Source organism: Trichosurus vulpecula, chromosome 8, assembly GCF_011100635.1.
Source record: "Trichosurus vulpecula isolate mTriVul1 chromosome 8, mTriVul1.pri, whole genome shotgun sequence".
NCBI classification, from domain to species: domain Eukaryota; kingdom Metazoa; phylum Chordata; class Mammalia; order Diprotodontia; family Phalangeridae; genus Trichosurus; species Trichosurus vulpecula.
In genome coordinates, this window is record NC_050580.1 from 37,553,371 (window position 1) to 37,566,941 (window position 13,571).

General features: G+C 38.2%; 1 protein-coding gene across 1 annotated transcript in view; it reads right to left on the reverse strand.

Moving 5' to 3' along the window:
• Nucleotides 1–13,571, reverse strand: part of LOC118830250 (cytochrome P450 2C23-like) — a 31,139-nt gene that overhangs the window by 2,532 nt on the left and 15,036 nt on the right. Inside the window, exons 5-8 of the mRNA XM_036737173.1 lie at nt 8,355–8,531; nt 2,933–3,074; nt 1,571–1,758; nt 43–184 (exon numbers count right to left, since the gene is read on the reverse strand). Of these exons, the coding sequence (XP_036593068.1) occupies nt 43–184; nt 1,571–1,758; nt 2,933–3,074; nt 8,355–8,531 (649 nt within the window). The remainder of the gene's footprint in view (nt 1–42; nt 185–1,570; nt 1,759–2,932; nt 3,075–8,354; nt 8,532–13,571) is intronic.

Here is a 13,571-nt window from a genome sequence, read left to right on the forward strand (position 1 = left end):
CTTCTAGCCTAAGAGGTAGTGGTGGGAAGGGTTTCTCTTTACCAATAGAAAAAGGCACGAAGTGGTCACTTTTCTTGAATTTCCCATTCTGATCCAGGAAGTGCTGGGGGTCAAACTGATCAGGGTTGGGAAACACTTTGCTGTCATTCAAGACTGGAGAGAGCAGGGGGAAGACTGTTGTGCCCTAGAGAGAAGAAATTCCAGGGGAAAGTCAGCTATTATCATGAATATCCTTGGTATGCCAGTCCCAAGAATCTTCAGTTACTCCATATTGACTCTAGTACAAAATGCACACTCCTTTGTGTATGGTATAGACTAACTAGATTGTCTCACCATTGAGAATCTACATAGGTTCCAGTCTAGTTTTCCTGGTTTATGTCCTCATTATTGTCCCCTTCATGCCTTTCTTAGGGTGCCAGCTAAACTGGTCCAACTGGTGTTTCCTATCCACAAGGCTCCCTCTCTGGTTTTCATGCCTTTATAATGGCCATGTCCCACACCTGGAAGGCACTCAGCCTTTTAGAATCCCTAGCTTTCTTCAGGGATTGGCTTGGGTACCCCCTCCAATAGGAAGCTTTTTCTAAGTCCCTGAGCTCTTTGTGCTCTCTCTCCCCTCAGTTCCTTGGTCTACAATTCATGTCTACACCTGTTGCTTCTGTGACTCTGGGCAGGGCATATGAATTGTCAGTGACCCAGGCAATCCTTAAAGCCTCTAGGGGCTTTCTCCTGAGGGAGTTTCTTCAGCAGGAAGGCACTCTACTAATCAAATCGCAGCATGGATCTGAAGGAAAGAAATAATATTTGTGGTGGACTTTTCTGGTTCCAAATTGCGATCCCTCCAAGAGAAGCCAAAGTCCTCAATGGTCAAATACCCTTTTCTTCTTGCTTTTTGCCAATAGCACTTGGCCCAGAAATTTTCCCACAGTAGGTTTTTGCTGAAACTTTGACGATGTGAACTGAAAAAATGCACTCAATGGAGTATATTAAATTTGAAATTAGTGGAATGTTCCCTTCTTTCTTTGAGGGAGAAAATTTTTCCTCAACCATTGTGAGGAAATGGCAGTCTAATTCAATTTAATTCAATAAATGCTCATTTAATAACCCTTAGAAAGCAGAATTTTGGAGTCTAAAGGCCTAGGTTCTAATCTCAACTCCAACATTTTAAAATGACCTTGGTCAAATCTTTACACCTGAGACTCAGAGTCTCCTGCACAATGGGACAGAAAATACTATCTAAACAATCCACTTCACTGTCCAGTGAAAGATAATGACATAAACAAAATTTTCCAATGAACAATTTCACTCTCTTATTTTCCCTGAGCATTTTCTTTCCAAAGTATTGCTGTAGTGAATGAGAAACAAGGCAAACCAAGTATGCACCTTCCTCTCATTCTTCATTCAGCACCACATCCAAGTTAGCTATAGGTAACAAAAGACTGCCTTAAGGAGGAATTCCTATGAAATCATGACAATGGGATTCAACTTTTTCTTGTCTAAAATGAGATCACTGGAACAGATGATATTTAAGATCTCTTCCAACATGAGATCCCATGGTCCTATGAATGCTGACCTTTGGGAGGACATATTGTTGGAACTGGATGTCCTGGACTACTTCACGGGGCAGGTTGAGAGGTATGAGGTCAATGAATCTTTGCATTTCATGCACCACAGCATCCATATAGGGCATATCTTGTCTGTCCATTATGGAAGGAACTCGATTGGGTCCAATCACACGATCAATTTCCTCATGAATTTTTGCTGCAGGACGAAAACAGGAATAAGCATTGTGCTTCTCAGTCTCCTGGGAGGGACCACCAGAACCTGTGTGAAGTATCTGCCTGAGGATATGCCCTAGGATGATTCTCAGTTGGGCTCAGTGTCCTCCTTCTACTCAGTCAAGGAGGCAAAGGCTTCTGCAGCAGCAATGGGATGATCTTCTGTGACTTAGTGGATTGGCATCATGAAGAAATGTGTTTATGTTCCTCATTTGACACTATCTGTGTAAATTCAGACAAGTCATGAAACCTATGTGACCTTCATTTTCCTTATCTGAAAATTGGGCATCATCAATTATCTCTATACTAAGGTTCCCTATACTTCTGAATGGAAATAATAACTTCCCCTTCCTTGCAAAGCATCAAATAAAATTACATATGTCAAGTGATTTGAAAGCCTTACACATTTTATATTGATGCCACCCATTATTGTAAATGAAAGTAGATGTGTCCATTTGAATGTGACAATGCTGGTGATGGTATAATCATGTTGATTTAAACCATTCACCAGGTATGTATCTCAGCTTCTGTCTCAATATCCTCAACTGCAGAGGGATAGATTCTGAGCACTAGAAGTACCATATTTTCACATAGGGCCATCCATAGTTGAACAGGAATCCTTTTTCTAATGGAATGAGCAAATGGTCATCCAGCCTTTGCTGGAGAACCTCCAGGAGGTGAGAACTCATGACCTCCAGGACAACTGAATGGGCTTTGGGAGAACTTTAATAGTTGGCAAGCTTTTCCTTACATAAAGTCTCCATTTGTGAATTTTCAACTTCTATCCATAATTCCTAGTTCTGACTCTTTGGATCCAGCAGAATCAGCTCTGGCAGAATGTAAGCCATTTCAGGAAAGAGGGTGTTTCTTTTGAGTCTTTGCATCCTAAGTACAGAGCTGAGGGTGCACAGTGGGTGTTTTATACATGTTTGTTAAAATGAATCGAATTCCCCATGACAGACCTTCACACACTTAAATAACTAGAAATTCTTCTTCAAGTGTCCTATTTTCTTAAATACACTACTGTCTGACCTGTTGCTGGTCTGTGTAGCAGTCATGCAAATCCAAAAAGTGGGAAAGTGCGGCCAGCTCCCAAGCAAGATACCGAGCTGGGAAAGCAAGTCTGGTCTGTAAGCATGGCAGTTCTTGTACCTTACCTTGGACCTGAGGATGTTTCAGAAGGAGCAGCAGGCCATATCTTAGAGTACGGCTCGTTGTCTCTGTTCCTGCACCAAATAAGTTTATTCCAGTAATTATTAGATTCTCCAAGTCAAATTCAGACTGGGGATTATCTTTTTCCTAAAAGAGAGGCACAAAAGAAATGAAGTAATGAGAGACAGCAGGGAAAGCCTTTAGTAACCATATGAAGTCCATAAAGTTCATCCTAGGGGTCCTCCCCCACCTTCATTTCCCTAATCCAAGTGACAAGAACCTTCCCTATGCTCTCACTCTTCCACTGCCCAACCATAGGCTTGCCCTTCCCAGGCAACCTTCTTCGCCTCAAACAACATGGCATAGTGGGTAGAGCACTACACTTTGAATCAGGAAGACCTGCATTTAAATTTATCCTCAGCTAAGAGTTGTGTATGTGTCCATGGGGAAGTGATTTAATTCCTTTGGACCTCAGTTTCCTCATATGTAAGAGGAGGGAGTTGGATCCCTTTCAGGCCTCTACTTATTATCAATGATATGTATGGTAGGAAGAGGACCTGATCAAGTAATTCACTTAAAACCTTAATGACCTGGGAAGTGACCCCTTATACTCATATTTTCACCACAAAACAGGACAGAATTTTTATAAAATAACAAGATGAAGAAGGGATTTCAGATTATCACCATGGGAAACTGAGAGAAATTTTTTTGCAATCAATAATGCAGAATTTCAAATTTTAAAGGAAAAATGAATTTCAACCAACTAAGCTATGACTGATCAGAAATTTCCTTTGCAAAATTCTGCTTAAGTGGTCATCCAGCCTTAGCTTGTAGACTTCCACAAATGGTAAACTTGCTACTTAATAAAGAATTTCATTCCAGTCTTGGTCATTAGCCCCCTCATATGGAAATGAAATATGTCTCTGTAATTTCAAACCAGTGTTATAAGTTCTGTCTCCTCAGAAAGATGAAGCAAAAGCATTCTAACTCATTTGTGTGACACCCCTTGAAGTTAGGTGGCTACTCAGCTTCCTTGCAACTCATGAATTCTGTGAAATTCTCTGAAATGTGCAAGCTCCTAGGATTTAGAGCTTGGAAAAACCTTGGACATCACTTAGCACAACATTATCCAGAAAAGGAAATTGTGGCCTTAAGAGGTGAAATGATTTTTTTTTCAAGGCCACAGAGAGAAAAATGGAAAAGGGTGGATGGTAGAACCATTTTACCTGGAACAAAAATGAAGCTGTCTATGGTTTTTAATAAAGGCTGAGACAAAATTGGAGTAGAAGCTCATTTTCTGCTCAAATCAAATGGCAGTGAAATTCATGGAGATGGAAAATGAGAAATAATCTAGACTAGGACATAAAACAATGAATACAGACTATATAATTAAGAACAGCTACTTTGATAAATGAGAAAAACAAGCAGTTAGTATTATCGGAGTCTCAGAAATAAAGGGACAACACCCTAGAGCAGGGCTGTCCAAAATGTGCCCTTGGGCCTGCAGCCCACAGTGCTATTTATGCCGCCAGCCTACAAGCATAGAAATTGACATAAATGCTTTAGTAAGGAAGTGAGTTAATGCAGAGCTATCACTAAAATGGCAAATCAAAATATATTGTCTATTGTGTCAATAAAAAACTAAGGTTGAACAGTCACCCTAGAGGCAGCTGGGTGGCACAATGGAGAGAGTGCTGGAAATGGAGTCAGGAAGACCTGAGTTCAAATCCAGCTTCAAACCTTTCTATCTTTATGAGCCTGAGCAAGTCATTTCACTTCTGTCAGCCTCCATTTCTTCATCTCTAAAATGGGGATAATAATAGCATCTACCTCCTGGTGTTATTTTGCCGAACAAGTGAAATAATATTTGTAAAGTACTTTTAAATTTTTAAAGCATGATATGAATATTATAGCTATAATGACTGAAGTGTTTCACAAAGAGAAAAGAATTAAGAGAAGAAATAAGGATGAAGAGTGGCCTGAGAAACAGGTCTCAAAAATGAAACAGGAAATAGACAATTTGGAACATATGCTGAGCAATGTGTCTAAAGCTCTGTAGATTCTTTGATACTAGAAAACAGAAATTTTGACTCAAAATGTAGAGACAAGAACACTGGAAAACATTGGGTCTCTACAAACCAAAATGATCTTGAAGAAAGGACAAGAAATAATTTAAGGATCTTCTATACCTTAGAAATATAGAATTAATTTGAAATCCTGAATATAAGATTTTAATAATGAAAAATACACAGTTGCTAAAAACTGAGGACAAAATGTATATTGATAGAATTCAGAGGCTATCCAACAGAAAGAAGCATCAATTTTAACACATCAGAACTGTAGTGATCAAATGTTAGATTTTTTTAACACTTAAGAATCTGGGGGAATGAAAACAGAGCTCTTCACCTTCAAGAAAAGTAAATTTGAATAGGTCAAGACTTCTCCTCCTCTTTGAGAAATAAAGGAAGAGACTGGAAAACAACACTAATAAAATAGAAGGAGATTGGGTTAAAGACCAAAAACTAGTCCTGCAAATATGAGCTTAATCATTCATGCAATAAGATTGACTTACAGACATCAACATTGCAAAACTGAACAATTTTGAAAGATATCCACCTGATATCCATTCAATTCTCAATCATGAGTGCTTAGGACCAGTGATGAAGAATGTTACCTGCCTTCTAAAAGAGAGTTGGTGGACTAGTATGCAAAGTGAGACACATATTTTTGGACATGGGCAATATGGAAATTTATTTTTCTTGATTATGCTTATGGGCTAACAAGGGTTTTGTTTATCTTTTCTTCATTGAGTGGGAGGAAATAAAGAATTGCTAGAATAAGATGGACATACAGAAAAAAGACTCTCTATCAGGCATTTTCTAATAACAATCTCAAAATGAGTCAGGTAGATGACTTGGAAAAGTTCAAACCAGACAAGCATAAGGCAAATACATTAATGAGAAAACATTAAGCAATGTAATCAATGCTCTTACGCTTTCATATCAACTCAACATTATTTTAAAAAAATCTCCCATTGGTTCAGAGCCACTGAAATAAAGGCAGAAATATAGAGAGGTAACAGGAACAAGGTGGCAACATTTCTAGGGAGGGGGTTAAAGGAGTCTTGGTGTCAACCTGGAAGAAAGTTTCTAGCGAACATTTCAATGATCTATGTTTAGTTCTTTGCTGTTTAACATTTTTATTAGTATATTAAATCACTCAATCAACAAATAGCCAGGAAATATCTCTTATTGCCAGGCAAAGTGCTAGGTAGTGGGGATATAAACAAAGAATTTAAATAAAGCAGTCTCGAACATGTAGGAGTTTACATTTTACTGAAGGAATACAACACATTTAAAGGGAAGTACACATGGGATCTGTGCAAAATAAATACACAGAGAATTTTGGGTGGACACTAACAACAGGAAGAATAAGGGAGGGCTGCTTGAAGGAGGTAGCACCTAGTGTGGAAGGATATCAGGGCTACTAAGACTTGAGAGAAGTGAGTGATTGCATGCTAGACATGGGGGGCAGACTGTGTAAAGACAAAGAGGCAAAAGAGGGGATATTATGTACAGAGTACAGCAAAGAGGCTGCTTTGCCTGGGAGCATATAGGGCGTGATGGGGTAAATGGATCACTAGCCTAGAAAAAGAGGCTCAAGCCAGATTGTGAAGGGAGTTAAAAACCAAACAGATGAATTTATGTTGTGTCTTAGGAGCCCTGAAGCCTCCTCATCATGGGAATGACTTTATGTATGTTAACTTTGCACACTTGTGAAGAATGGATTGAGAGTCTAGATAAGAGAGAATTGTCATTGTCTGGATAAGAGATGATGTTGAACTGAACTAAGGTGGCTGTGGCATGAATACAGACAAAAAGTTAAAGATTACTGCCATGATAGGGTTGTGGGTGGAGGGGAAGAAGACATTTCCTTTCTACTCTTCCCTCCTACACCCTGCTCCCCCATTCATAGGAGTTATTTGGAAAGTTCAGATCCAATGGGGAAGAGGATTGCCTGTTCAGCACTCCCAAAATGATTGTTCCTTGTACAAGAAGTTTAATTCATTGAGTTAGAGTGTGAAGGAATGAAGGAAAAAAGCATTTATCAAGCATTTACTGTGTGCCAGGCCCTGTGTGGAGCACCTTACGAATATTGTCTCATTTGCTCTTTACAATGACCCTAGGAGGTAGATGCTATCATCATGTTCCATTTTATATTTGAAGAAATAGACTAAGGCAGAAGTTAAGTGACTTGCCCAGAGTTATACTGCTAGAAACGCTCTGCATCCAGATTTGAAGAAAAGGCGTTATGAATTCAGGCTCAGTACTCTATACCTACTACAACCTAGCTTCCTCTAATCAGTCTGAATGGAACTATGCAGCACTGGAAGATAATTAGGGATTAACTGGAATGTTGGACTGATATCCTGATGGCAACTCTGAGTAAATTTTCATTGTCAGGGAACAGTATGCTATACTAAAAGTGTTTTATTTGTTTTACAAATTGGGTTGAGGGTTTCTGGGAGGCTTTTGAATCTTTTTCATTTTTCTGTGGAGCAAAACAAAGGCTGCCCCTTCCTGATATTAATTAATATTGAGTGCTTTTATGGAAGCTTGTTTTTTCTTTGGAAAGATACTGGGGGTGGTTGGCCTTTCCTTCTCCAGTGGATCCATTTTCAGGAAATCAGAAGTTAAAAGACCGGCCTGTGGTCGTGAGGGTAGGAATTATCTGAGGCTGGATTTGAACTCAAATCTTTCTCACACCAGGCCTGATGTTTAATCCAGTGAGCCATCTCCTGCTTCTGTTTTAAAGTTAACATCAGGCTTTGCAAACATCATTTCATGCTCATAATTACCCTGGAGATAAATGTTTTTGTCCCCATTTTATAGATGAGGAACCTAAGGTAGAAAGTGGTGATACGATGTGCCCAGGAACTGTATGAAGTTGGCTTTGAACTCAAGCTTTCCCGACTCTGCACCTGAGTTCTCCTGTTTAGAGCTTACTGTGTATGTATTAGTTCCCATATTATCTCCTCCATTAGATTGTAAGCTCTCTTTTCCTCTTTTGTGTCTTCAGCACTCAGTAAAGTACCTGGCACATAGTAGGAATTTAGGAAATCTTTCTTAATTGATTCCTATTGCCTTTCTCCAATACAATATCCTCCCCTAAACAGGAAAGCCCAGATGAGAAACTCAGCACCCAAGAAAGCAGAACTCTTCAAATCCCATTTCCGTTACCAAGTTCAGAGAAGGGACAGGCTCATATCAAAGCCCAGTTACTAGAAAGCCAATGGCATCCTTAGGGAACATTGATACCTTGAGACTCTCTGAGGTCCCTTCCTGTGCTTTGAAGAGAGTGACCTGTAAGAGTCCTTGGAATATCAGCCTTGCTCGAGGAGCAAAGTGCTTCCACCATTCACCCTACCTGCTGCATTTTGGATAAGTAGCAGTCAATGTAGTCTTGAGGGTTGTTAGGGTCCAGTATCTTTTGATGCTCCTTTACTCTTTCCAAAATGAAATGTTGCATTTCTTTTGAATTTTTATGAATTCTTTTAAGCTTTTCAGGAAAGTACACTCTGAGTGCTGGTAAAAAGTTGTAGAGCTATACCCCCCAAACCCAAACAAACACATGTGAGTTTACTGTCATAAAGAGATAACTTTATACTTCTACTTATAAATTATTATGTGCTATTCAAAAACACTGTATTTCTTTATAAGATTAGTTAAATTTTTTCTTAACAAAAATTGTTTTTCACTCTCATCTTCAGTACACATGGGGAAGCAAAAAGAAAAACAAAAGCCTTGAAACACATGTATACACTCAAGCAACACAAATTCCCACTTTGGCAACAGCCAGAAATGTGTGTCACATTTTACATCCTGAGCCCCTCCCCTCTCTCTCAGAAGGAGAGCAGCAGGTTTCATTGCCTGACTCTGGAATCGTGATGGGTCCTCACATTGATCAGAGTACTTGAGCCTTGCATGGTATTTGTCTTTCCATTGTTTTGGGGGTGAGGGGTGTTATACTACAAATTGGTTGTGCTTACTTTACTTGACATCTATTCATAAAGTCTTCCCAGGTATAAAGCTATCCTTTTCATCATTTCTCAAAACACAGTAGAATTTGATTATATTCAAACACCATAATTTGTTCAGCTATCTCCCAATTGATGAGCAGCCCCTTAGTTTGCAGTATTTTGGAGTCCCCATTAAAAAGTCATTTCTTTTTTTGCATATGACTTGAATATTTATTTTTTTATTTTTTTAAATTTGGGGGGTACTAGACAACAGTGGGTATTGCTGGCTCAAAGGACATACATGATACAGTAATTGGGGAACAAGAAACCCAAATTGATTTCTAGATGGCCTGGACAACTCATAGCAACACCAATAGTTGTCAAGAGGCTGCTTTTCCAATAATCCTCCTAACATATGATATTTATCATTCTTTAAATATGTTTTCACACATTTAGAAGGAAAAATCAAGACTTGGCCACTTTTTAAGAAAGCTGTTTGGGGCCAATTTTGATAATCTTTAAAGTGCAATAAAGAGGCAAAAAAATTTAAGGCATCCATTCAGAAAAGACTTGGTATTGATTATGGAAAGGGGGGGATTTCTAGCAGCCATCAGCAGACAAAACATCATATCCTGATTGTACAGAAAAAGTTTCAGGGTTATACACAACAGAACTAAGAAAGTCAGAAGGCATTGCCTCACTGAAGTTCAGGGAGTAACAATCTCATCTCGTTGACTGAAATGGGTATGGAACAGAAAAAGAAACCTGGGTAGAAGACAATGGTTCTTTCTACTCCAGAGAGGAGACATTAGCAGAGTACAGTGCTGCCGAGTTTCAGTGGAAGTGGTGATTAGGTCTGGGGGGAGAGCAATTAATTAGAAACTTCAGAGAAAAGAAAGCTGTAGCCATCACAGAAGCTCAGCACTTAACATGAGAGGGAGAGAAAGATTCTCTTCAGAGTAGAAAGCATAAAATCAACTTCTTTTATTTCGCTTTTCTTCAATTAACAAACATTATCTCTTCCTGCCTCTTGAATTTAGAATTTTTAAAATTCTTGTAATCAATATGAGTAGTCAAGCAAAACACAAATCTCACATTGCCTATGTCCAGAAATGTATGTCTCATTCTGCATATTCAGTCTGTCACCTTTCAGTCAGAAAAAGAGTAGTACATTTCATCATGGGTCCTCTGGAATCAATGTTGGTCATCGCATTGAGCAGAAAAATTCAGTGTTTCAAAGTTTTTTGACTTTCCAATGTTTTTCTAATTGAACAAAATAATCTCCTTGCTCTGCTCATTTCACTCTGCATCAATTAATATAATTCTCCCCAGACTTCTCTGAACTGCTCCCTTTCATTATATCTTTCAGTAAAATAGTATAACATCAAATTAATGTAACAATTTTTCAAGCACTCCCAAATTAAAGTGCGTGGCCTCCCAGTTTCTAGTTCTATAAAAAAGCTACTATTAGCATTTTTGTATATATGAGTCCTTTTCATTTTTCTCTGATGTCTATAGGGTCTAAAACTAAGAGAGAAATTGCTGATTGAAAGGGTATGCAGTTAACTGACTTTTGAGGCACAGTTCCAAATGGCTTTCCAGAAGGACCTCAACAACATCATATTAATGTGCCAGTTTTTCTGCAGCTCCACCATTATGCCATTGTCTTATTTTATCATCTTTACCAAGTGAGAGTGAGATTTGCTTTAGTTTTCATTTTTCTAATTATAGGTGATTTGCAACAATTTTTCATATGGCTATTTGACGTTTTCCTTTGAGAAATACTTGTTCATAACTTTTATTCATTTATCATTTGGTGCATAGCTCTAATAAATATGAATCAATTCATTACAAATCTTGTCATTAATATCTTTATCAGAGGAAATTGTTGCAAACATCTCCCACCATTTAACTGTTTTCCTTCTAATTGTAGCTGCATTGGTTTGGTTTTTGATAACAATTTTCATTCTGTATCTCAAAATTGCTCTTTTTATAATCCATGCTTCTCTAAAACCATTTTTTCATGAACCCTTTCCCTATTTACACATCTGAAAGGTAATCTTTTCCTTGTATCTCTAAGTTGTATGCTCTGTGGCCTTTTCTATCTGTCATGTACAAATTTGAATGTAATCTTTGTAAACAGTGTGAGGTGCTGGTCTTAGCTCTTTTTTTGCCAGAAGAATTCCTAGTTTTTAATCACTTCTGTGGCCAAATAGTGAGTCCGTGACCCAGTACCTGGTGGGGTTTCCTTATATCAAGCATTAGGCTACCAGATTAGCTTGTTTCTAATTGCAGTATACATCATCTATTTCACTGATCTACCTTTCTACTTTGAAATGAATAACAAATCATTATAGGATCTAATACTGCCAGACTCCCTTCTGCTCCTATTTTTTCATGAATTTTCATGAGGTTCTTGACATTTTGCCCTCCAGATGAATTTTATTATCATTTTTTCAAGCACTATCAAGTAATCCTTGGATTGATATGACATTACATAAGTAAATTAATTGAGGTTGTATTGCTATTTTTATTATATTAGTTCAGCCGACCTATGAGCAATTAAGATGCTTTTAATTATTTGGGTCAGTCTTCATTTCCATGAAGGGAGCCTTGTGCTTGTTGTATTCAAAAAGTTGCTATATACAAGTTGGTAGGTCAATTGCCAATTATTTTATATATTCTAGATGTTTGTTAATGGAATTTCTCTTTCTATCACTTCCTCTTCACTTTAGCTGGTAGCACACAGAAATACTGATGACTTTGTTAACGATACTAATTGAGGTTAAGTAGCAATTAATGTTTCCTCTACTAAAGTCCTGCCATTGTGACCACTCCTAATATGAATGTGATACTGTGCTGTCAAAGGATCTTTTACCAATGTGGAAAGGCTTGCAAGAGAAGATATGACATAGCCTTAGCATTTTATCTGTGTTTGAGGGCCATTGAGTCAGAAGTTATGCTGGATAATGAGCTTTCTCACTATACATTCAATTAAATGAGTCCGTACTAATCAATTACTAATTCAATGAGCTCAATTCAATGAATATTTATAAAGTACTTAATTAATGTAGATCAAAATATTGGGTGTTCAGAGAGATACAAAGTTTCTGAAAGATATAATCCTTGCCCACATGGAGCTCATATTCTATAAGGGAAATAAGATAAATACACATTGATGACTCTTAAATAAATAATACATGATTGGTGCATCAGAAGGATGCATGTAAAATCCTATGGGAGATCCTGAAGCATAGGATCACTGCTGATTGCAGGGAACAAGGTAGGCTTCATGGAGTAGGTGGCATTCAAGTTTGGCTATGATGAATTGGTAGAAATTCAACAGGTAAAAAAGGAAGCTGAAGGAAACTCAATGAATAGGGGACAGGGACACAAAACCAGAATGTCAAAGAAACACATGATGTAATGTAGGACAGAGAATGGTCCAGCAAGGCTCAGTCATAAAGTACATGAAGGGGAGTACTATGTGAATCAAGATGAAGAGTTAAGGTGATGCCAGATTTGGAGGGTCTAGAATTCCAAACAAGATATTGTTTTCTACCTCAGGGGGAAGTCTAGCTTGCTTATCTCTGTAGGCCCAAAGCAAGGTGCTTCCATTCTCTTGGTGGCATTGATGATTATCAGAAAAAAAGAAGAGTGGTGGTAAGTGAAGAGCAGGTTAGTCTCTGGCTCCTATAAAATTGAACATGGAAACTACACCATCATTTCATGAATCAATTACCACTCACTCTCCTTGCCAACAGGGAGGAGGCTTGGACTGAACATGGTGCTAAAAATCACAATATCAGCAAAAGGTCTTGGAGATGGTAAAGATTCATGGTTTTTGCTAAATTACTTCATGTCTGTTTTGTAAAAATGGAATTGTTCTTCAGCAAAAAAAATGATAAAATGGAAAAATGGTTGGATTTGGAGTCAGAAGACTTGAGTTAGTATACATGCCCTGTAACATACCTGAGGACCTCAGGTAAGTCATGTCACTTCTGTGTAACTCAGTTTCCTCCTTTCTGCAGTAACAATAAAAACAATATCTAGCATTTATATATCAGTATATAAGTGCCCAAATTGCTTTACATATATTAGCTCATTTGAGCCTCATGACAGATTTGGTAGGTAGGTGCTTGTATTATTATTATCATTATCATTATCTTCATTATTATTATTATTCACAAGGAAAATGAGGATGACAGTGGTGAAGTGACTTTTCAAGGGCCATGCAACTGTTAAGTGTCCGAGGGAGGTTTCAGAGTCATTCTTCCTCACTCCTGGTCTAACCCTCTACTCATTAAATTCTTCTCTTTCCCTAAATTCTATGCTTTTGTGATCTCTCAAAAGAGCAAACAGAGCAAGAGTCCTTCTGGGCAGTGAGAAATAGTGAGTGTGGTTTTAATGTGATTAAAGCTCTCCCTCTCCCATTTAATAGGCCTCAGGAAGAGTTGTTTAAGGGAAGCTTCATTAGGGGAGGCTTGCTTGTAGGCAGGCCCACACCTTTTGCTAAGTAGGTGCTAAGCCCCAGGGCCCTAAACAGGGTATATCTGTTACCTGCTACCCTGTGGGTGGCCATTAAGGTCAGAATCTATAGAATGCAGAATTGAGAGAACTGAGAA